The 23,758-nt window shown below is 43.9% G+C and overlaps 1 protein-coding gene across 1 annotated transcript in view; it reads left to right on the top strand.

The window, feature by feature from the left end:
• Positions 1-23,338, top strand: part of TBX15 (T-box transcription factor 15) — an 89,067-nt gene extending 65,729 nt beyond the window's left edge. Inside the window, exons 6-8 of the mRNA XM_064722991.1 lie at positions 530-594; positions 7,453-7,550; positions 21,769-23,338. Coding sequence (XP_064579061.1) covers positions 530-594; positions 7,453-7,550; positions 21,769-22,553 — 948 coding nt within the window. The 3' untranslated portion in view covers positions 22,554-23,338. The remainder of the gene's footprint in view (positions 1-529; positions 595-7,452; positions 7,551-21,768) is intronic.
• Positions 23,339-23,758: the final 420 nt, after the last annotated feature.

Raw genomic sequence — 23,758 nt, 5'->3', positions numbered from 1 at the left:
CTGGAGGGCTGCCTAAATGGTGACCAGAGCCACAGTAACTTGTGGGTGTGACTGGGTGACCACCCAACATCTTTGGGGGCTGTAGCCTGTGCTTTTCTCTTCAGCATTGTCTGAAGGTCCATGAGTTGCCTCCAGGTGCTGGATATCTAGAGTCTTGAGGCTGAGATAACTCAGATAGCAGCCAAACTTCAGCAGTGTGCCTGCTTCCCAAACCACGTGGCCATTGATAAATAACAGCTCCTGGGGCTTTGAAGCTGGTGTACTTCTACTCCAGGAACAATTTCTCAGCCCCAGCACTGTGCCAGGTTTCCTAATGCTACCATGACTTCTGTCTCTGGTGACATGTTTTGGTAAGCAGATTATCTGTTCATGGACAATGGAAGGGCACATTTGACAGAGGTCTGGGGAAATAAGTGTGAAAGATCATTTTAGAGGTGGCTTGGGCAAGAATGGAAATCATCCTCATTTTTCATTTGTTGAAAGAAAAAAATATGAAGATATCAATTAATTCTCTTTTTCTTCCTTTTAGATCACCAGATTAAAAATTGACAGAAACCCCTTTGCCAAAGGTTTCAGAGATTCTGGGAGAAACAGGTAACAGAAGCTTGTTTGTGTTTCCTCACTGATCTCTTCCCTCCTTTCCCTGATGGGTTCACAGGGCAAATGTCTATGGTTGAGAAAGGCAAGTTTTTCCTTTTAAAACAAAAAACAGAGATAGAAAGATAGGGGATTGCAGATTGTAAAACAGACAAATAGGTTACAGCTTTACACTGTGTAAATAATTATTCTTTATTACATGTAGGGTTGTCTGAAGGACATTTTAAAATTTTAATTTTCACAGGAAATGCCAAAACTTGGAGAGCAAATGCTTGCTTTTTGTTAGAAGAAAAAATTAGTTTTTCATAGGTGTGCAGGATAAAAGTGCAAAAATGTTCTAGTTTCAAATAATTTCAGTTTTTATTCAGCAGTGTCCAATGGTTTCACTTTGACTGTGTTGCTTAATTTTGTCTTTCCCATAATGATTTATATGGGAAGATTAGGTAGAATGCCTTAAATATTATTTAGAAGAAATTATATTTTAACAGCACAGTAGTTAAAATGGAACTTTAATCAATCCCCCCATTGTATTACTAAAAGACATTACAGAGTTCTCAAAAAAAGGTAAGTAATCAAAAAAATCAAAAAAAGTTTCAACTTTTTCTGCCATTCATGAATCATGCAGCAAAATGTGCAGCAGATCTAAATATCTCAGATCTAAATGAGGTAGGTATCCTTTACATCAGTGTAACAAAGGCTTTACACCTTAATTATACAATTAGACATATATGACTACATTACAAGAAGCCTAGGGTTGTAAAGCAAAGCTCTGAGTGTGCAGCCCAGGGTAAAAGCTGTGTGCATAGCCCTCATTTGCTGTCCCCATGGGTGCTGTAACTCAATTTTACTTGCATGCTCCTGTTGTGTGTGTTTACCAGGACTGCTGTCTCCTTCATAAGGAGTTTGGTGAGGTCAGTGCTCATGAATGGGCAACTGCCCTGTGTTTTCCACCACTCACTTCAGTGCTACGCTCTCCATCATCCCAAAAAAGGCATTCAAAGGACCTGAGCTCAGCTCCTCTGCTCTCATCTTACTGAATTTATGCATGAAGATGTTGCCACTGTCATTTAATACCCACTGTGATCACCAGTTCTCCTTGAGGCATATGTGGCTTTTATTCTGCTTCCCTCTCCTTGTGGGGAAAGCAAAGTGTGTCCTGGGTATGGGATCTTCCTGGTGTGCACAGATCCAGCTGCACTGGGGGCTGGGTTTGGGAGAGGGATTGATGCAGTTCCAGGTACATGGTGGGCTGTATTAATGTGGAAGGCATTAATAAGGTCCTAGCTCAGTGAATTTGGACAGTTTCCTGAAAAGGTTGGGAATTGCTGATCTCTGTAGCTCATTGATTTAAGAAAGGGCAGGAAATTGCTACACGGCTGCAGCTGTGGGGAGGGCTCAGTAAGGCTCTCTGCTGATGTAAAGAGGAATTAAAATCTTTAAGGTATTATACATCAAAGGGAGCAGCCTGAGGCTTTAGGGAGAAAAAAACAGGCAAAGGTATTTGCAAGCATATATAGCAGTCAGGCGCCTGCCTCACAAGCAGGGGTCTGGCTGCAGTTGCACTGCTGTTGTCAGCTAGGGGAGGACACAAATGCTCAGCTGCTTCCTTCCCAGAGCACACATACACAGATATTCCCATAGGAGAGAGGAAAGCATTGAAGTCCAAGCTGTGTGTGGAAAGGACTTTCCAAATGGGACTCTCCTTAACTGTGCTGGATGGCTTTTCCCTCCCTTGTGAATCTGTAATCTCATTAGGATCACTGGTCAAAAACCAATTGTGATACTCTGCAACTTCCCACGTCCTTCCCACAGCTTCAGTCAACTGCAGTGCCTCAAACTGTGGCTGGAGAAGGTCCTGCTGAAAATGAAAATTTCTCCTTTGCAAAAGAAATAGGGTAATTTGAAGAAGGGCTATTTGTGAATCAGGCAAGTGAGTAGTACATGTTCAAGTGGTTTTATGTATAAAGTCTTAAGAGAAAAAATAAAGCCATGGCAGCAGCAAGAGACAGAGACACAGAATTCTGAGGCAACTCCAGGACATCCTATTCCAGAGACATTGGATACTGAGTCAGAGCCATGGTTAGAGTTTGCCAGGAGACGATGGAGGAAAGAACTCCCAGGGAAAAAGCAGTGCATGGTGGAAGAAAAGGAACTCTTAAGCCACTTCTTTCCTAGCATATTTCCTTTCTGCTTTATGTTGAGGCTCTTTCATTAAATGGAGATGGATATTTTTCCTCCAGTTATTTATTGCTATTGTTTCATTGCTGTCTCCTGCTGCAGAAATTGTGGAGGTGACTGTTGTTTTTAAAACTAGCTTTCATTTTGGATCTTTTGCTTCCATCAGCTTGCAGCCTGCCCCTTTATTTCCTGTGATCTCCCTTCATCAGTGCAAGCGGCTGCTAAAACCCTGCTGCTCTGGGGATGCCCCATCATGGTGTCACTGACTGTATCCATATGGGGGAGCAGACTTTTCTGAAATCCTTTCTTGGATCTCTGTCACTTATTTTCATGAGTGTCTCTCTCCAGTCCTTACTGCCTCAGCCTTTGAGCTGGGAGAAGGAACACTGAGGTGTTTCAGAGGGAAGGATGAAAACAGCTCAGCAGCTTGCTAATGTAAGCAGTCTTTGAGCACTCAAACCATGTTAAGCAATGGGGCTCAGGAATCTAACCATGAGCCTTGTTGGACGGCAGAGGTAGCCTGTGATTGAAGGTCAGTCCTAGTTCATGTTTATTAGAGATTCTCTCTATCTGAGTTTTGGGCTTTCCTCACTTTTTGCAAAAGTACATAAAGTCTCTGTAAAAATGCAACAAGAGAAGTTCCCGATGTTGAAAGAGAAGTTTCCTGGTGGTGAAAGGATACCCACATAATGTATGAATAAGGCAGGTTATTACTTGGTTGCTTTCCTGGACTCCAAGAGATTGAGAAACCTGTTTTTGACATATGGAGCTCAGCTAGCCAAATGTTTGGGTAGTGAGGGTGCAGGTTTAATGCCACAGAGGTTATTTTTAGAGACTGGGTAAAGTTCATCTGACAGTGGGATGCTTGCAGCAGCTCCTTATCCAGGAGGAAGCCAGAAGGGAAAACAGTCAGGAAATTCAACAGGGTGATGGAAGAAAAAGACCCTAGGCTGAAGGAAAAGCCAGAACTTTCCTTTCAGATGTGGGCAGCTGAGGTGAATAAAAGTTGTTTGTTTGGAAATACTCTTTGAGCTTTGTCTAGGATAAGAGAGCCAGGAGGACACTTGGACCCAATAGTTTGGCTTCCCCAGCAAACAATGAAATGATGGCCTGAATCATGTATGCAGTGGGAATGGCAAGATCAGCCATATGGGATGGATTATGGAGGTGCACAGATAGCTCGTTTCATTTTTCAGACAATGGAACTGTTTCATTTATTGCCTATTATTAAAACTTTATAGCACTAAAAATAAAAGAATGAATGAAAAAGAGAGAGCAAATTTTGGATACCTTTTAAAGCACTGACCTTATTAAAAAAATTGCTGGCGGTGAGACCTCTTATGATAGTTTTTTTTTTACTTCCTTCATAAAGATGGTGTGAGAGGGAAGGGTTTATGGCCTGATAGATATTTTGAAGTTAATTTTTCAGTGCAGTTCCTTGGAAGAGAAAGTAGATGCCAAATGGATAATGTTCAGCACACTTGGTATCAGCAACCCTCAGCAAAGGCCCTCCAAATTTCCTGACATTTCAGAAACCCTGAAAACAATTATTTTTTGTCAACATTTATTATTGTCCCAAAATATCTCTTCATTGGCCAGGTGGGGATCCTTTTCCTTGTTAGGGGGTGGAACACACATACAGAATGGCACTCCAGTATTTCTGCTGACTGTGGGAGCACACCAATGTCATGAACTGCTACAGGAGAGGCAGTTATTAGAGTTGACAGGGATTAAACTTCATGATTCCCATCTCATCCCCTCAACATTTTCCTTCAAAAATAGGAATTCATTGCAGACAGAAAAAAGGCTGGGGCTAGGGCTGTAAAATCAATACACAAAGGTTGTGTGCCTTCTCACTAAGAGCTGTTTTTAGCATGAATTAATGTTTTTTCCTCTGCAATACTCCATTCATAGTGTGGTAGGTGCCTAGGCGGTTAGCACATGAAGCTGCTGTTTCATGGCTCTTGTCTGATGCCTGAAAGAATGTGAAAATTCAGTAAGGATGTCTTCTGCTTAGAAGCTGTTTTAAAAACACCCACAACATTTTTTTTCTGCATGAAGAAAAAGAGCCCCAAAACCCAGAAACCAAAGATAAAAAAAAAAAAAAAAAAGAAACCCACAAACTAATGGGAAAAAAGGCTGGTCTAAGTATATAGAGGCTTGAATTTGTGCGTAGGAGAAGTGGACATAAGTTTGATCTCTGTCACCCACATGCTCAGAGAGGATATTTTTTTACACATGTTCAACATATGCAAACTTGTGGGGAGTAAAGGACTCACATTTGGGGCAGGAAGAGCCAGCTGTGGAGTTTGACATTCATTCTTCAGGTACCTGTGACACCACGCTGCCCTCAGCTTTGCAGGGCAAGGCCACACTGCTGTTGCCAGCAGTCACAGTGTGGAAGGGGAAAGGTGGCAGGAGCTGTGTTCACAGCAAGGGGGATGTTGTAGAACTGCTCCCCTGGAGCAGGAGGAGGTAGGTCCCTGTTGGTGTTGGCATCTTTCCTTCCTCTGACATGCAGGGCAGGAATAGAGCAGCTTTACAAGCTGCTCTGACACTCTCAGTGCTGCCATTTACCCCCTATCAGCTCACAGACACAGTCAAGTCCAACCCTTGAAAGCAATGTATTATTACCAATTTACTGTTTTATTTCTTCTTTTTATTATGTCCTGGCTATTCTCTTTTTTTCCTTTTCTTTTAGAAGCAGAAATTATAAGGTGCCTTTGAGAATTGTATTGATATAGGGGAAAGTGTTAGATGGAGAGCTAGAAACCTTGAATCGTGAGTCAATTGATGAGCTGATAATGATGTAGGGAGAGGCAAGGGTAATAGATTTAATCTACTTTTAGTGCCTCCATGAGCCACCTCCTGTTAGGGACTGGATTTCACTGAAGTGAGTTGTGAGACCAGAGCTAGAGTGCAGTGCTGGTGCAAAGGGGGGTTGTGTACCTGGGGACCTAAGGACTGAGCCAGCCAGTGTGTCACTGCTCTCAGTAAGCTGGCCTCCCTGCTTCCCCACACGATCCTGCGGCAGACACAGAGCAGCTGGAGTAGCACAGCTGGAACTTGCAGTCTGCATTTCTGATACATTACGTGGTTCTAATCATCAAGGCAGGTCCTTTCAACAGCAGGTCTGGCTGCACTGCAACTTGCTCAGGGCATTTTATGCCCCCTGGATATACAGTACCAGACAGTCTTCCCTCAGAGTTTGGGCTGGGGATCATTTCTTGAGGCTGAAAAAACGGTACTGTTCTCTTCCTGGCTGTGTGTGTTGAGAAGCAGATGGAGTCTGAACATGTGTGACTTTCACACACAGGGAGCAGAGGAAATCCTGGGGGTGGTAGTGGTAGTCAAAGGGCAGCTCCTGCACACAGAGCACAGCTTAGCTGATGGGCTCAAATTCTGCCCTGCCTTGTTGCATCTGAGCTCCATGAGCTGGCAGAGGCCACTGTATTAACCAAATAGTTTTGTTGTAATGTGCTCAGCGCTAGTGTGAGACTGCTATGCAGAGATGTCTTCTGTTTCTACTTCTAACAGCTTAGCAGCTAATAAACACCATGCAACAACCTCTCTTCTAAACCTCCTCTTAAAATACAGAGTTTGGTTTGCCAACTCCAGTGTATTTAAAGCATCCAGGCTTCCGGGGAGACTTTGGAAAGTTAACTGAGTGAGTGGAGGCATGTGCAGAAAGACATTTTCAGAAGGAAAAGGCAGCTCCAGTGTCAGCTCAACATCTGATGGGCAGCTCTGGGGATGTTGTGCCTTTTGCATTGAAAGGGGATATGTTATCGCATTTGATGAAGAATCTCTCCTGGTATTCAGTCAGTGCAAGGGCTGTAACCTACTGTGGGAAAACAGGCTGGGGAAGGTGAGGAATGGGGAACAGAGCGGTGTGCAGCTTCCACTGAGGAGAGTTTTTCCTTGGAAGAAACTCCAGTGGGTTTGATAACACACCTCTGTCCTCACTGAGCCTGTGGCACTAAGAGACTTCCATCAGAGCTAGGAGTTTGTGGTGACAACAAGAAAAAATCTGAGACCCCAGCCTTTCAAGAAGAAAAATTCTCAATCAGTTTTTGGCTTCTTCTCTTTGATAAGTGTTTTTGATGAGTTAGAGACCCAAAGCAGCTACATCACTGACCTTTTAGAAATATCATCTTATGCATTTCTAGTTGAAGTTCAAAACCAAGAAGATTGCCTTTTTGATGGCTTCTCATAGCACTTTGGAACAGTGTCCAGAACTATGAGGTGGCAGGGAAAGGCAATTCACAAAATCTCTCTGATGACATAGTCTGAATCCCAGGCCTTCTTTATTTGCATGACGGCTTACATCCAAAATTGTGGAGGGCCACTTAATGATAAATTGAGTATGCCTTAAGGAGCTGACAGTCGTGTGTCCTCTGGAAAGCAGACAGAAGGCTTGAGATTCTTGCTAGAAAGGAAAAAGGCATTTAGAGACCGCTAGGAACTTCAGAAATCCTGGGCTGGGGAAATTTCATTTTACTGTCGTGGTCAGCACCTGTGCGGGAAGACTGACTTGAGGAATTCACAGATGCCAAGGTGACCTTTCAGTGGCCGCTGGCAGCCTGCCAAGCAAGGTCAGAGCCTTCTTTCTTCAGCTTCTGTATCCCCAGCTGGTTGAAGTTCTTATTCACTCCTTCTTTTCTTTTCTTTGCACAGGACGGGGCTGGAGGCCATCATGGAGACCTACGCCTTTTGGAGGCCCCCCGTGCGCACTCTCACCTTTGAAGATTTCACTACCATGCAGAAGCAGCAAGGTGAGTGAACAAAGAGATGGCAAGAAAGAGATTGCTCTTTCTCCTGCAGGAGAAGAGGACATAAAAGCAACAATGCACTTTGCTGTGTGTGCAGTGACTGGAATGGGGATGTCACACACATTGTTGAGCTCTTGGCTGAAGTGAGAGGACACAGAGCAGAGAGGGGGATGGAAACAGTGGACAGGCCATGTCTTATGAGATATGATGGAATACCTTGGGTTCCCTGGTTTCCCTAGAGCTAGAGTCCTAAGAGCTCGAAGGAGGAGCAGGAAGGATTGTAGGGTTGGGCAAACCAGCCCAAGTACACAGCATGAGTTAAATGTGAAGAGAGCGTAGAAAGATTGAGGAAATGCTCAGCTGTGTCAGACACTGTTGTTCATTTACAGTTTACATTTGCCATTTGTATGCAAACACAAGGGGAAGTACTGGGGTGGGGGTTGGATTTTCCCCCTGGAAGTTTTAGGAGACCAAGAATATGTCTCCCTTTGGGGTCATGCTACCGTGATTTCAAAACACAGTGGCCTTGCTGGAGACACTTTCTGCTAGTAAGAATCTGGGAGGAATTATTGGATAGGCCAAGTGTTCATGCTGTGTCTTTTCATAGCTTCTGCCCTTTACATATCTCATTAGTTAAGTAGGGCTTTCATCTCTAGTTTCAGGCCATGTTGCTATTTTGCTTTTTGCAGAGGTAGGTCTTTCCCATTCACTTTAGTGCAGCTATTTCAAGTTAAAAACAGTGATCCCTGAGAAAGAGTTATCAAGGCAGCAGCCTGATACTTTTTTTTTTATTACAATGTACATGCAAGAAAAGAGACAATTCAAAATGGTGTTCAAATGTGTAGCAGATCTTCAGCCTCTCACATTCAAGCTTGACATCACCCCCAAAACTTCCCTCCAGACCTTGAATCCACCTAGGGATGGATGGTGTGTTCTCCTCGAGATGAAGGGAAGCAGCGATGGCTGTTGGGGTTGTCCATCACCGAGGCAGAATCAGAAGAGTGTTAGGCTGAGGAATCTCTTCTTGCTTGTTGACTGTCCCCCATGCCACTTCCACATGCAACACCCCAGGGCCCAGGTCACCTGCTAAATAATTTTTCTGATGGCACAGCAGAGAAGTAGGACAGAGCACACTCCAGCCAGCTCTGTTAGACTCCCAGTGCATGGTCTTCACCTGACCACCCAACTCCTCTTGAATAGCACACCATGGGGCAGGAGGGACTTTGCACAAGCTCAGGGGCTTGTGTCGAGGAGCACTTGTGGTGGGGCACGTGGTCAGAGATGGGTTAAAGCAAGGGTTTAGAAATGTTTTCATCACCCACCTAAATAGAAACATAACAGTCTCTCCTCCTGGTCACAGTCACTGAAGCAGCCTCTCTCCAATGTCTCACCCCCTATCTGGGCTTGCCTGCCTCCCTCCCCTCAGTTATCAGATAACATCCTAGTGCCAGGTCCAGCTACTGCTTACGTGGTAAGGTAATATTAGGAAAGGAAAATATTTAATGTATTTTTAGCTTGTTATAATATAGTTTGGCAGCTGAAAAGCCAGAAAGCAAGCCAGTACCCTGTAACCAGCAGGCCCTGTGCACCACCACCACTGCACCAGAGACAATAAAGCCTAGGGCAGCCCTTAACTGAAGCTGTGTTCACAGGTTGATCTCAAAACCAAATAACTCATTACAAAAGGGTTTTTGAGCTCTGCATTTAGCCATATGAATTAATAAATCAGAAATATTCCAATCCTCACAGTGCTCGTCTCTCTGGTAACTGCTGTAACAAGCTGACCCCTGGTCTCAAAAATAGGTGCAAAGCTAAGGTACAAACATGCTCTATTTTAATTTCTGGCTGCTGGGACAGCCCCCTAAGGCAAGGACAAACATGCTGGTATGGAGTCCTTGGAATTGCTGACAGAAAGAGCAAAAACTGCTGAGGTGGCTTTAAGCCATATGTGATTCCTCCCTCCAAATGTAAGACAACCAGGATATATCATGCTCACACCTCTTCGTCTCCTTGTTTTCAATCACACGAGCTGGGTGACAGGTGAGTAAATCACTGCTGTTTAGGAGCTGACATCAGCATAAGCCATTGAACCTCTGATCCTCTGAGACTTTACATTGATGTGACTTGCCCCAGCATTTCCTCCTGTGCCTCATCTGGAGCTTCAGTGCTCTGAGCTGCATGGTGTCATCTCATACCCTTATACATTTATGAATTAGAAACTTTAGGGTTTTTTTTTTATAAACTGATATTTTAATTCCAGATCCCGCTGGTTTCATCAAAGCTGGGTGGATATCTGACATTTCTGAATAAACATTTGAGGAAATGCAAGCTTTCCTTTTATCCCCTGAAATGTTTGTTGGGAAATTGCATGGGGGTTACGGGAAAGTTTTGAGAGTAGAGGTGTGCACTGCAGCTAAAGAGGAGTGAGTTCTCACTGCAGAGAGACAAGATGAGGGCAGCAAGAGTGGCCACATGCCTAGGACTGATGAGGAGCAAGCCATGGTTATCCAGCCTGTGAGGAGAGAGAGAATAGATAAAAGTACTAAAATAAGATGCTGTCTGTGGTGATAGGAAAAAATACAGTACGTTCTAGTTACATGAATTTTAAGGATGTGCTGTAACAGTTTCCCTGTAGGAACTGTGGAATCCAGTTTTGATTTTCCACAGACAGATCCATCCTACTGTAATAGGAAAAATTACACTCTCTGGGGCAAAAATTTGGGGCATCATCCACATAAAAATGGTGTCTTCCTTGCTTTCAAGCTAAATTCTTCTGTGCTACCTGAATTATCCAAGATAGTTTTGCCTAACAAATCAACTGAATTATTTGGCCAGGTTAGAGATTTGACTGATAAAAATAACTGTATAAATGTGATGTTTTTTTGGAGAGCATTTAATTTACTGCCACATGTGCCAGTTTCAAAAAGCTAGTGTGTATTCTGAAATGAGGAGCTTACTGATCTCTAAGCTGAGGATCACTACAAATATGCCCTCCTGTAAGGACAAACCCAGTATTACTCTGCAGAGTCTGGTTCCAGCACTAACTTATCCAGAGCTAAATGAATTAGTGCAGTTCCTAAGAGGTACAAATCCCAAAAATGCTGCAAAATGGTCGGTAGTGATGGGGACAGAGGTAGCAAGGGGAATAGAGATTGCTTGGTAAGTTGCAAGCATGCAAACATGCGTCATTCAAAAGACTTCAAGTTTTCTGCTCTAACTGTTTATCCCTTTTTGTGGGATGTTAAAAAGCTATGGACAAATTTCCCCTCATCCACCTTCTTCATACATTTAATTGTTTCACAGGTTTTTATCTCCCCCTTCTGTGCCTCTCAAAGTGAATAGAACCAATTGTTTAATTTATCTTTTAGTGGGAACTTTTCCAGATTCTTAATAGTTTCTTTAAATACAAGTCTGCACAGAGTATTCCAGACACATCTATGCGATACAATTTTCTAAAGATACTACAATTTTTTCCACATTATCCTTTCTGCCATTTGACCTACATCCTAGTGCTTTGCTCATTTGTTTGGCCCAAGCTTATGCGGAGCAAGGGACGCACCAAAATCGATACTTGGTGTGCTGGATGCAGCTGTTTCATGCAGGGATTGAATAACTTTCTAATCTGCACAATGATGGGTTTCAGCTGCCAGGCAAACTGGAGGGTTTGATGTTGCCCCCAGTTGCAGATGCCTGGTGCAGCTGAATCCCGTGGTCCATGAGCTTTAGTTGCACGTGTTGCATTGAAGGGCAGCACATCAGCAAGTCCTGGCAGGTCTGTGACCTGAGTGGTCACCATGTTGTCCTACCAAGGGAAAGAACATGCTGCTACTCTTAGTGAAATCCCCTGGCTTGAGAACAAAACCTCTCTTTTGGAGTGCGTACTCCCAAAGTATCCGCAGCTTCGCAAGAGTGAGCACCATGCTGGACACAATCACAGCAGAGCTGCAGCCAGCTTTGAAGGAAAAAAGTCTCCCCTGAGAAAAACCTTTGCACGAAATGCTCCAAAAATGGCAATCCAGGAGCAGCTGACCTTCTGGGGAATGGTATCACCCACACTGCAGTCTACTTACTGCTGGTGAGAAAGGGGGCTTGGTGTTATTGAATGCACATGGCAGTGAGACATGCAGAAAGCCAAGAATCTATTAAACCCTTTAATTGGAATATATTTTCAAAATTTAGATTGAACCTCATCCAGATTCTCATTATTAAAAATTTGTGGCTCAGTTTCTTGATTTTACAAGGGAACATAAAAAAGGAAAAGAAAGAGGGAGAGAAAAAAGAAAATCAGAGTTCCAGTAACTCTGCATTATGTCACTGAGAGTAAAAAGAGATGTTGCTGGCTCACTATCCAGTTTCCCACAGGATATTGTGATGAGCAGATTACTATCAGTGACTCTAAGTTTTGTGAGGACATAGAGACTAAAAAGGCAATATTAGAAGAGTGATGAGTATCTAATACTTCCTACAAAAGCCAATGACTTATCAAGAAATGAAATCAAAGGTACCCTGGCATCTGGTAGGAAGAAGATCATCCTAAGCAGAACTTCAGGACCAATGTGACAGTCACATGATGTGATCTATCACTAGGCTTGCAGCACATAAAAATTCACTTTGTCATTGAATTATTGTTTTGATGCATGAATAACAAATTCACAAGAGTCAGACATCTTAAAATTGACTGGGCAGCTCTCAGGGCAGCTTTCCTTCCAAATGGGCTCTTTTCTTGAATAAGTGCTTTTGCCAGGGATCCAACAAAGGGTAGATGCAATAGATTCAACCCCTTCTGCATCAGCTTGAGCATCTGCATTGATCTTGGACTGGAGGTAGAGAGTAGAGGGCACACCTCCTAAAGGGTCTGCAAAATTGGCATTAGTGGCTCTTGAGATCAGCGTTGGCAATCATCTACAAGGGTGTTGTCAGGAAAAAGGGCTGTGTTCCTTGCTGGTGAGACAGCTGGTGCTATCTCTAAAGCAGCATGCATGTACAAACTGATTGAGTACAGGTCCCACTGTCCCCTTCTGAGAGGGGAATATCTTAACCCTGCAGTCTTGTGCCAACAAGGATACTCACAAAAGGCGCCCTCTCCTTGGTGTGGAAGAGATTCAAAGATCTCATTTAGTGCTGGAAAGGAGCAATGTTTTCCTGTAGTAATGATGTTTCCAGACAGACCCTAAGTCTGCATGGGCTATCAGCAGATGTGAGACAGATACCCTGAGCTGAGTTGTTGCTGCTTTTCCAGCTTCTCTGTCTGTAAACATTGCCCTTTCTGGACAGGCATCACCTCTCTCTTGCCAAAGCTTGTCTGTACTGCCTGTAACTTATTCAGTATAATACTCTTCCCCATAGGGGTGGTGCTCAGAGAGCTGCCCTGATTGCACCCATATGAAAACAAAATCCTGAATACACAAATGTGTACTGGTGTCAAGACTGAGCCCTCCAGAACTTCATCTGAAGGCATCACAGGGGCCTGGAGAAAGAAAGAAGTGTTTAGCAGTTAAGATCCTTTTGGCTTTATCTGAGATCCTAGACCCCAAAAATAGCATCTCCCAAAGGAGTGGAGCTCTTATGCCAAGGGAGGTTGAACCACCTACAAATTCATCTGATTGGCCCCTTGCCTCCCAAAGGCAGCCTTCAGTTCTGTCAGCAACGCCACCAGGATAATCTGGGTTCTGCTTCCCTTTCAAAATCAATTGTAAACAGTCTAGGCTATTGGCAGAGGTCAGATAGCTGGGTGTGGACTCAATTATCTGCTTGATTCTTTTGACCTTGAAGAGGAGATTGGAAACAGAGCATTTGTTGCCAGAGTTATTGGGATCAAGCGCTGGTTTCTGCTACATACTTCCAATGGCTTGTAGATTGCCTCATTCAAACAAAGCACCAGGGAAAACACTGTTCCAGCTTCTTCTAGGTTGAGCTGCAGAGAGTTTTCCTTTCGAGAAGGGACATTTTTGGTGCTTCACTGGAAGCCCCAAAAAATGCCCTCCCAGATGTGACACAGGAAGCTGGAAGTCAAAGTCTGTGCCATTTCCCGATGACCTGAAAGGAACCTGAAGTGCTCTGTTACTCCAGAAAATTGTTTGCCTTGAGTTTCAGTGGCTGAAGCCTAGCTCTCTGTTATCTGGTGAATGGTGATCAGATTTTACATGAATGACTAGAGGTGGGCAATGATACTTTGAAGATTTGAATGGTTTCCTAAGAGTAGCACATAATTTTCTTATTAATAAAAAATTAAATGTTCCTTGAACTCAACACAGTATTTCCATGTTTATCCTCACCTGTCTTGGTGCTCTGGATATGGATGGGAATGAAAATCACATCTCCTGAATCATACTCTTTGTCGACATTAGAAAAGGAGGTTGGTTTTTACCATTAGATCTTGAAAATATTTCTTCTTGGAAGATGACTGAGGCAAGTTAGAAATAAAACTTTCTGACTGCTCAGGCTGCCTAGAAGAAATTTCTAAGATGTAAGGGGAAGTAAAGTATTATTCTGAATTGTTCTAGATCTACCATTAATTCCAATGATTCTTGTAATTTGAGGCAAAATTATTTAAAAAGTCCTTCTCTATAATTTGCTAACCTTAACCAAAATTTCCTTTGGTTCCTCACTTTTGTGCCATACAGTACATACTTTCCCCCTTAAATCTATTGCTGTAATTATCTTCCTTTTTTATGTGCTCTGTGAGCTGTATCCCAAAGAACTACAAAGCACTCTTTATGTTTCCTCTACAACCCAGCAACTTGGCACGCAATAGGATTTGAGTCTCATTTGGGCCTTTTAAAGATTTTACCAGCGGATTCATAATTTGATAATTGGCCAAGGGCTCTAGAGAGAAAAAAGGCAGCTACACTCTGTGAAGACAGAAATGGCTCCCATTCCCATGAAAGTGGGAAGTTTTCATTCCTAAAAATAGGGAAGGAGTGAAGAAAGAGTCCAGAATGTCACAGACCAGGTGGCCCTGCTCTTTCTTGGTGAGAAGACAAGGAACAGGCATCAAAGACATTTAGTTTTCCAAGGTGGTGGTGAGGGAACTCACAGGGGTAATAATGGTGATGAAGAATCTTTCAGTCCTTCTGGAGGTTTTAGGTTTGAATTTTGGAGAGCTATGATTGGGAGCAGAGACCTTGGGCTGCCAGTTATACTTGCAAGGAAAAAGTTGCCATGATAGGTAAGAGCAGGAGTGACACCTGATATTGTGGCATTTAGATGTCTGAAGGCGTCAAGCAGGTCTGAGGCATGTGCTGCTTGAAGCAGAAATGGATCCAGGTTTGTGCTACGCCTGGCTCCAAAAGGACATGAGATCAGATAGTTACAGTGGCACACTCTGGCCTCATAATCTATCTGTCAGACTGCCTGGCAATCTGCACAAACCCTCCCTCCTGACCTCATTACTCCCTCAGATTGCCATCCTTGGGCAATTAAAAAAAAATAAAATTATTCTTCTACTAAAGATGAAGTGACTCAGAGGGTGGAGAGTAAATTTCATATGCCACACTTAGTGTGCCTGTGTGTGGAAGCACACAGAATGATAGTAGGATTTACCTTTTTGTGCAAATTTGTTTTCCTGCATACATGCCATTACATTTATTTACTGTTGTGTCTGAGGATAGGACACTGCAAAACACTGGTCAGAGTTGCTCTTTCCTGTTCTTTAGAAAGACCCTGTATATATGTATCCAAGACTGTAGAGTCCTCACTAAAAACCAGATCTTTCAGAAGCGACTTGGAGTACATCTGCAGGGGCAGGCTCCTCTGTGCTCCTTGCTGGCCAGACACATGCCAGCTCCCGGCCAGCTCCATTTGGAAAGCTGGAGAGTTGCATTAGCATGGCTCTGTGCCCAAGTGAACAGAAACTACCTCTCAGGAGGGCTCATTTGCCCAAGTTAAGTGCCAGGAGGAGAGCTGTGAGCCAGGTGAATGACTAGTGGCCACAGTCCCCTTTTTCTGCACCCTCAGGTGCTTGGACACAGGCCTTTCATATGATGAAGATGCCAACATCTTGGGCAAGTGTCAGAAGAGGGTCTGTGGCTCCTCCAGGTGAGGTTGTGGACCTATCAATCCAAGCATCAGGTCCTGTTAACATATGGAGGTGGAAGGAGATGGCTGGCTGAGGCTGTGGGCTGGACAGTGTCCTGTGGGCTCTGCACAGCCTGCAGGCCATGGGCTGACCATGCTGACCCTGTGGTTCATGTCTGGCCACAAGTTAAACCAGATTGTAGGCGGGAGTGGGCTAAGCTCTTGCAGTCAAAGAATAACTTTGTGCTGCCTGACCCATCAAAACATAAAATCTTATTGTAAACCACCTTGTGCTCCCATCCTTGTCAGAAAGTAAAGCACAAACTCTGAGGACATGCAGCCACATCTGTTTGCAATGTGACAGTGAATACCAGGTCACCCCTGCGTGAGACCAGCCATGCTGAGAGCTGCAGGCTGTGACCAAGTTGCCCAAACTTCTCTAAATCTCGTCTGTCTGGTGAGACTCTGCCATTGCACAGGGTATGGCATTCCTGTCCAGGTATGTTGTGCTGATGGCAGCTCTGCACCGAGCAAGGACTTCAGGGACCAAGAGGTTTGTATGGAGGCACTGCAGGTGATGGTAGCATCCAATGCCTGGAAACATTAGCAAGGAAAATATGCTGCAGTGGAGGCCAAAGTTTGATTTATGTGTACCTTTCAGATAAAGGAGGTTGGGATAAGTTGAGGGTCGAGTGAATAATATGGTGTCATTCGTAAGAGAGATCCCAGAAAATTTTCCATGCACAATTGCTTCAGACTCCCTTGGCACTGATGCTCTCCCCACTATCTTGCTGTTGCCAGAAAGCTCCTTTGGCAAATGCTGGCTGCTGGCAGATGCTTTTTCCATCTACACTGCAGTGTTAGAAGTTCTCTACGTGACCTGCCTTCTGTGGAAGACGTCTCTGTAGCATTTCAGATGCCCTGGCATGCTGAATGTTTCCGGAATATTCCAACCCCTCATTTTAAGGCACATCATACGTTATGGACTGTGTATGCTTGGGCTGCAGTTTGCCCTGAAATTGTCCTTAACACAAGCTCCGTCTAGGTAAAAGCAAAAGCAAGGGTTTATTTGGGACATACAGGAAGACAGCACCATTACTGTGGTGTAGATGGACACATGTGACAGGAAGGAAATGCCAGTCAGAAGCTATTTGAGATGATATTTTAATGGCACCTCTTGTTGATATCCAAAGGAAAAGCTGTAATTTCTTCCCTAAGCCTTGTGGGCATGTACCTGACACTGGTGCAGACAGCATTTATATTTGGTGTCATAAGAGTGACAAGAAGAGGAAGGTTTGCCTTTACATCCCATCCTTTCCACATGGTCTTCCTGTCTTCCACCATGATTTCATTCTTCTTTTTCCCTACTTCTCGGTCCCAGTTCACAAATTTTGACTTCTCTTGCACTTGGTCATTCTCCAGTTCCCCTCATTGAAAATGCTTCTGTCCTTTTGATAAGGTCAATTTAGTTATCACTTGTATGCCCAGAGATGACAGCATTGCTTGGCTAAACCCTGGACAGAATAGCAGGACACTGTGAGGACAGACACTTTCCCCTGCCGTGTGGGGCAGGGTTCACGTACAAAGGAGGGGCCTTTGAAATTCTGAACCTTCTATGTTATACAAACGTGGCTCAGTAACGGCACATATGTGGAACCAATGCCTGCAGAGCCAAAAAATGATCTTGTAGGGACTGCTCAAAATAGTAATTAATCACTCTGGAGTAATGGTAAGTGTGGAGGTGAGAGATACTGTGACATTGCTGGTAAATACTTTTGGTGTTGGCAACTATTTCCAGGGGAAATGGTGGGTAGAGGAAAGGAACAGAGGGCAACTATTGAGGGATTCATTTTATTCTTGCTTAAATGTGGTTTCAGTTGACTTAAACCAGACCTAACATAGTTTTGTGTATCAGTTTAACTAGATTGGTTTCTATCCATGCCTTCCATTGAAATGACACACACATCTGTTTTTCCAAGACTGTGGTATGGTGTGGATATATTTACTGGGCTTGCTGCCATCTCTAGGGGTATTTGGCTGACTTTGTAACAACTACAGACCAAGTTATAACTTCACAAAAGCCCAGGTTGTGTATGGCCCACACTTGGGGCTGCCAGCAAAGGTGGAGAAGAAATGTCCCTCAGAGCAGAGTGGAGCTGGTCTGAAGAGAATGACCTGAGCCAGGCCTGGCTTTGTAATATTTCCTGTTCCACTTAAAGGTGTAAAGATTACTCTGCAAATGATCAGGAACTTCTTGCTTCTGCATTACGCTCTGTTGCAGCCAAAGTGTGGCATGTTCTGTGCTTGTGGTTGGCACTGGTAACGAAGCATTCTTGAAAGAGACTTGTCAGGTTTGGTACTTGCTCACATTGATGGATCTCTTACCTCCTCATCATTTTGAAGTTACAGAGAAAAAGAAAAATCTTTTTTACTCTGTTTCCTAACTGTTGTGTTGTTGCTTCAGGGTTTTCCTGTTTGCCTGCAAATAGGGATTATTCAAAGCAGAATCACTCAATCCTTCTTTGGAGGTGATGCCCAAACGTGCAATGTGGAGGTGACTGAAATGTGCAATTCTCAGTTTTGGAACCATTAAGAAACCCTTGAAACTGCTAACAAGCAAAACTTACTCTGTGTAGCCAAAGCCTCAGTTAATCTGTGAACATGTTAAAAACTCAAGGCTTCAAATATTAATACTAGAATTAATAAAAAAAAATGAAGAAAACATAAAGCTTTAAAGTTTCAAAACAAGGCTGGCAAAGTTAAGAACTTGCTTGTTACAAAATTCTTGTAAGCAAACAGATTTGGAAAATTCAGGAATAGGTAGGAATTCACAGTCTGAACCTGTGCTTTGTAACACTGGTTGTTCAGTTTGGTAAGGGAACTCACAATTGGCTGTTTACAGTGGTAATTAATGACATCTCTCCCGGGTAACTGGTGTGTGCACTTTTCTCCTACTGAGTTGATAAAGTTTAGCTCTGGGGCAAAGGAAGACTGAAATTAAAACATTGTATTTAATAATTTATTCTATATATTTTATTTCAAACAGATCATTAAGTACTCATACATGCACACATATGCATTTTCACTTATTCTCCAGACACTGTAAGCAAGGGAGTCACTTTCTGCAGTTTGTTAATGAAATAAATGGTGTAAAGAGTCAAAATCAGGATTACTGTGGGTTAAATACACCTCACTTTGTGCTGTATTTTTTTTTTGTGATTGTTTGATCTCTATATTTTGGTCTTAGATAACTAGAAGATTGTACATGGATTCAGCTGTCTGCCTGTTCTCCCTGTTAGAGGTTGTGCTATTTACTGCAGGGCTAACAAAAAACTCGGTAGTCTGAGTTGTCTGTAGTTGTATTCAATCTCACCTTTTTCAGAAATTTCAACTAAAACAGGCTGGAGTGGAACTACTTGTGTAAAAGCCAACCTTCCCTTCTGCTGATCCTACTGCAGTATTGACAACCTGTGAAAGAGAGACAGGGACAAAGGCTGAAGGAGGTGCCATCTTTACTTACCACAGCCAAAATAACCCAAGGTTGTCTGACAGAGACATTAAATGAACCAGGAAAGTGTAGCCTTTAAAATAAATGCTAAATTAGAAACTTACACAACAAGCCTTTGAACTCTGGAGCTAAAATGCATACACAAGTTTGAGCATTTCTGTATTGTCAAGATGTGAAAGCAGAGTCCATGGTGCCATTTGAAAATTCAGTTTCTGTCATTTACTTTAATGGAGACTTGATGCGATGCTTCTCTTTTATGCTTTGGAATGAATGACAAAAGGAGTCTGTGGCTCAGCAATAATTGGTAAGCATTCCTCCCCATGGCTGGTAATGGGAATGACTGCTCTGACTTGGCAACACAGAAATTTGCCTTTTTGTTAGTGTTGCCTGGGTCAACAGCAATCACTTCAGGCTGTGCTTACCCAGTGCTGTTTTTCTTCTTTTTTTTGAATCTGAGTTAAAAAAAATAAAATTAAAATAATCACAAATATTATTACTGTCTCAAGGTTTTCATTCCCCATTCTATTTCACTCTAGATATGTCAGAAAGAGACAGATATAATCTCACTTTCATTCTTGTCCGGTTATCTCGGCTGTTTGAGGGGCCTGGAAAGGCCCGAGGTGGCCTTGGGGCAGCCTGCGTATCGAAGGACGAGAAGAGGCTTCAGCTCTTCTTTCGGTTTTTATGTTTATTAATTGTTTATCTAAAAGATGTTCTTTCAGCCGAACAGAGATCTGCTCAGCAGTCAGCCATGAGCACACTGTCTGCCCTCCGGGGCAGCCACCTATCTTTATACCCATTGTTACGTGTACAATATTTATCATTTTTCCCCAATACCATTTATTCTTATAACTCGGTGCACTCTCAGTAATAACCAATCCAAAAATGCCACCGTGGCCAAAGAAAATGGAGGAGAAGAGGAAGAAGAAGAAGGACAGGACATACCCCAATTCCTCCATCTTACTCCTCTAAACCCCCCTGTACATAAATCCTAAACCCTGTGTCTCACCCTCTAATTAGCTAATCCCTTCACCATTCACCCGGTGAAGCCCTCATCCTTGTCGTCTCCTGTGTAAGACCAAAGTCCAGCCACCAGACACTTCTGGCAACATTCCAGGACTCCCGAGACCCCCAAGGTGGTCTCGGTGGCTCAGCACCTCAGGACTGAGATCTTGAGATCCGACACATTCTCACCATCATATACTGACACAGAACACATCTTTCTGGTGCATCTCTTAACACCTGGCATCACTTATTCTCTTTTCATCAAGCAACACTGCATTAAATTCTTCCTTTTTTTTTTTCTTTTTTTTTTCTTTAGCAGACCTAAATTGGTCTCAAAATCCTGCTGGATTTTTTCCATGTAAGATGATTCAAATGATTCAAGAAAAAGAAAAAGTTGTCCCTTATTTTTGATCCTCAGTGTGCAATCTCTGCTTTGGTGAAATTTCACCTGCCGATTCAAACACTGTCTTTTCAATTCCCTTTGCCTCTCATCTGTAATTTTCTACCTTGTTGGAAATGCTGCTTCCCAGTTCCTCTGGGTCTGTTTATTCCCTGGTCAAATTTTTTCACCAGTGCTTCTTTGGTCCTTTTACAAGAGTCTTCTTTTTACAAGAGTCTTCACTTCACTAATGCAGAAAGGGAATCTCTTACAAAGAGAATAATCAAATGAAAATAAAAGTTTTCACATCAGAAAACTGAATTCTTATAAGCACAGAACTGATTTTCCTGGTTGTTCAAGGAAGCTTCCTCCAATTCAGAATGTTGCCTATAAATAATCACTTAAGCTCAAAATTGTGCCATCATCTTTTTCATAACTCTTAGTTTCAGTTTGCTACCATTCTTGGTAGTATTACACAGTATTATTTTCCCAGGTCAGAACATGTGAGCATCCCTGCTGTGCAGAATGGCCAATTCCATCATTCATAGCATAAATATTGTATAACACGCTGATACTACTGACATGCATATATATCAATATTTTGTGAACATCAGTGGTACAACATATGGAATCCCTTTTAAATTTTACGCACATGATTGAAAATCCTGACACGTCCTCTTTCTGCACTCTGTGGAGCAGGATATAGCTTGAAACTGTGTCCCTTCATTTTAGTGTTACTTCTGGCTTGAATCAGTGCTGCTGCACCGTGAGCCAGCTGACAAAAATGCTGAATAGTGCAAAGTCCAACACGCTCTCAGTCACTTCCCGCCACAAGCCCCTGAGCAGATGATAAAGCGTGTTTGCAGTGGGACCAAACAGTTCGTGACTGGGGATCTTCCTGAAGACCAGGAGAGAGGAGAAATTACCAAATTGCCTTTTTTTTTTTCTTTCCCGCCTAAATATAACTAGATAAATATGCCTGGAAATCGCAGATCTCTTGACTGATGGAACCATCTTTCCCTGCAGCTTTTCCCAATGCCTTGGGTTACTCTGTGGCAGGCTTGCTTCCCTCTCCCATTTTAAAAGGGAATAAAATGTCTGTTGAAATATGAAGTTGTAACAAAAAAGCAGAAGGAAAGACCAAGGGATGCTATTAATAAAGCAAGGGCCCTTGCCAAGAAAGGCTGAGTTTTCCAGTGGCCATTTTACCACCTTTGCCTCTTTATTGAACTAAGCTGTTTTTCAATGAGGCCGTCTCCTTTTGCAGGTGTGGTTCAGGTGCTGAACATCCTCCCATGTGTTTTGTTTTGCAGGAGGCAGCACAGGAACGTCCCCGACCACCTCCAGCACAGGGACCCCATCACCATCCGCTTCTTCTCACCTTCTCTCTCCATCCTGCTCTCCTCCAGCCTTCCATCTGGCCCCCAACACTTTCAATGTTGGCTGCCGGGAGAGTCAGCTTTGCAACCTCAACCTGTCTGATTATCCTCCCTGCGCCAGAAGCAACATGGCAGCACTGCAGAGCTACCCAGGGCTGAGCGACGGGGGCTACAACCGGCTGCAGAGCAGCAGCGCTTCAGCCTCGCAGCCCTCCGAAACCTTCATGCCTCAGAGGACTCCCTCCTTGATCTCAGGAATGCCGGCTCCTTCCTCCCTGCCCAGCAACAGCAAGATGGAGGCCTACAGCGGCCAGCTGGGATCTTTCCCCAGCTCCCAGTTTCAGTATGTCATGCAAGCAGGCAACCCTGCCTCCACCTCCTCCTCCTCACACATGTTTGGTGGCGGCCACATGCAGCAGAGCTCCTACAATGCCTTCTCCCTGCACAATCCCTACAACCTCTATGGATACAATTTCCCTGCTTCCCCCAGGCTGGCGGCAAGCCCAGAGAAACTCACCACCTCCCAAAGCACTTTACTCTGCTCTTCCCCCTCCAGTGGGGCCTTTGGAGAGAGGCAATACCTTTCCACGGGGATGGATCACGGGATGCACATGATCAGCCCTCCCTCCAGCAACCAGCAGACAGCGGCGGCCTGTGACAACAGGCAGTACGGAGCGGTGCAGGGCTCCTCCTCACAGATGTCTGTGCACATGGTCTAACAAGCCTTGCCTCTCCTCGGCATCGAAGGCAGCCAGACCTTCATCCTTTCCAGGGGGGAACCCATCCCAGTACTCTTTTGCCTTCGAACTTATAGTGGAACTAGTATTGTAACGATAAACAAGAACATAAGCCATCTAGGTGTGTGCCCCAAAACCTTCTGGAGAGCCTTGACTGACAGCCATCGCCGCTTGTTGTAGCCCAGGGCCTCCAGACTGGCATGGAGCATCTGCTTTTCCCGGACATTGCAGAGAAGAGGGCATGACTTTAACGAGGAGCTGGAGAGAAGCAGCTGAATTTACTGTTTTATGCATTAACTTTAGGCAGTGTGGGCTTTCAGCGTGGAGGGATCCATTCCCTGTGCTGTCTCCTCCAAGTGTTGAAGAACGGCAGTCTCCCAGGGCTTCATCCTCTGAAGCTGCACTGCCCAAAGGTCTAAAGACCTCCCTTTTCCCAGACAATTCCTCACTGCCAGAGTGGCTCAGGCCATTACTGAAACCAGCAAGGCCTGTGGGTCTTCCTTCCACTGTAGCACAGGAATGGCGCGGAGGAGCTGCAGATCCTTCTGAAGAGGTTTCTCATTCTCACCATGGCTCTGCCCAACCGGCTGTTCCTTTATGGAGGTCGAGCTCACCAGCACCCAGCCTGCAGATGGAGGTGGGAGAGAGAGGAGAGAAAAGTTTTAGCTCACAAGTGAGCCTCAGACAGAAGCGGGGATGGAACTTTGGAAAGGTGAATGGGGGGAGGGGTCTCGGCTCCTGTTGGCTTGACTGGAAGTTACGCAGCGAAACGGAATGGATGGCAGCCTTTGTGAGGAATGGGTGTCTCCCACAGCACTCATCCCACTGGGAAGAAACTGTCCAGACTGAGCTCATGGGGAAGAGTGATGAGAAAAGAGAGCTCTGCAGGAGTGCAGCTGACCTTGCATGCGAGAGTTGCCGTAGAAAACCATTAGCATTTCAGAAACAGTGAGGTTGAGTATTTGCCAACCTTCCACCTGCCACATGGTCTCTGTTTAACCAAATAGATCATTGCCTTTTAACATCTTTATTTTCTGGTTTTTTCCTTGTTCTTTTTTTTCCCTTTTTTTTCTCTTCAAATCCTTTAAAAATAAGAAAACAATTGTAGCTTGGTGCAAGCTATGCATTTAAGTTGTGTGAAAATGCAAATACCAAGTAACAGAATACAGATATTATTGAGAGTTGTT

This window comes from Zonotrichia leucophrys, chromosome 1 (genome assembly GCF_028769735.1).
Source record: "Zonotrichia leucophrys gambelii isolate GWCS_2022_RI chromosome 1, RI_Zleu_2.0, whole genome shotgun sequence".
NCBI lineage: Eukaryota > Metazoa > Chordata > Aves > Passeriformes > Passerellidae > Zonotrichia > Zonotrichia leucophrys.
The sequence above is the reverse complement of the archived record's forward strand: the minus strand, read 5'-3'. Positions and strand labels throughout refer to the sequence as shown.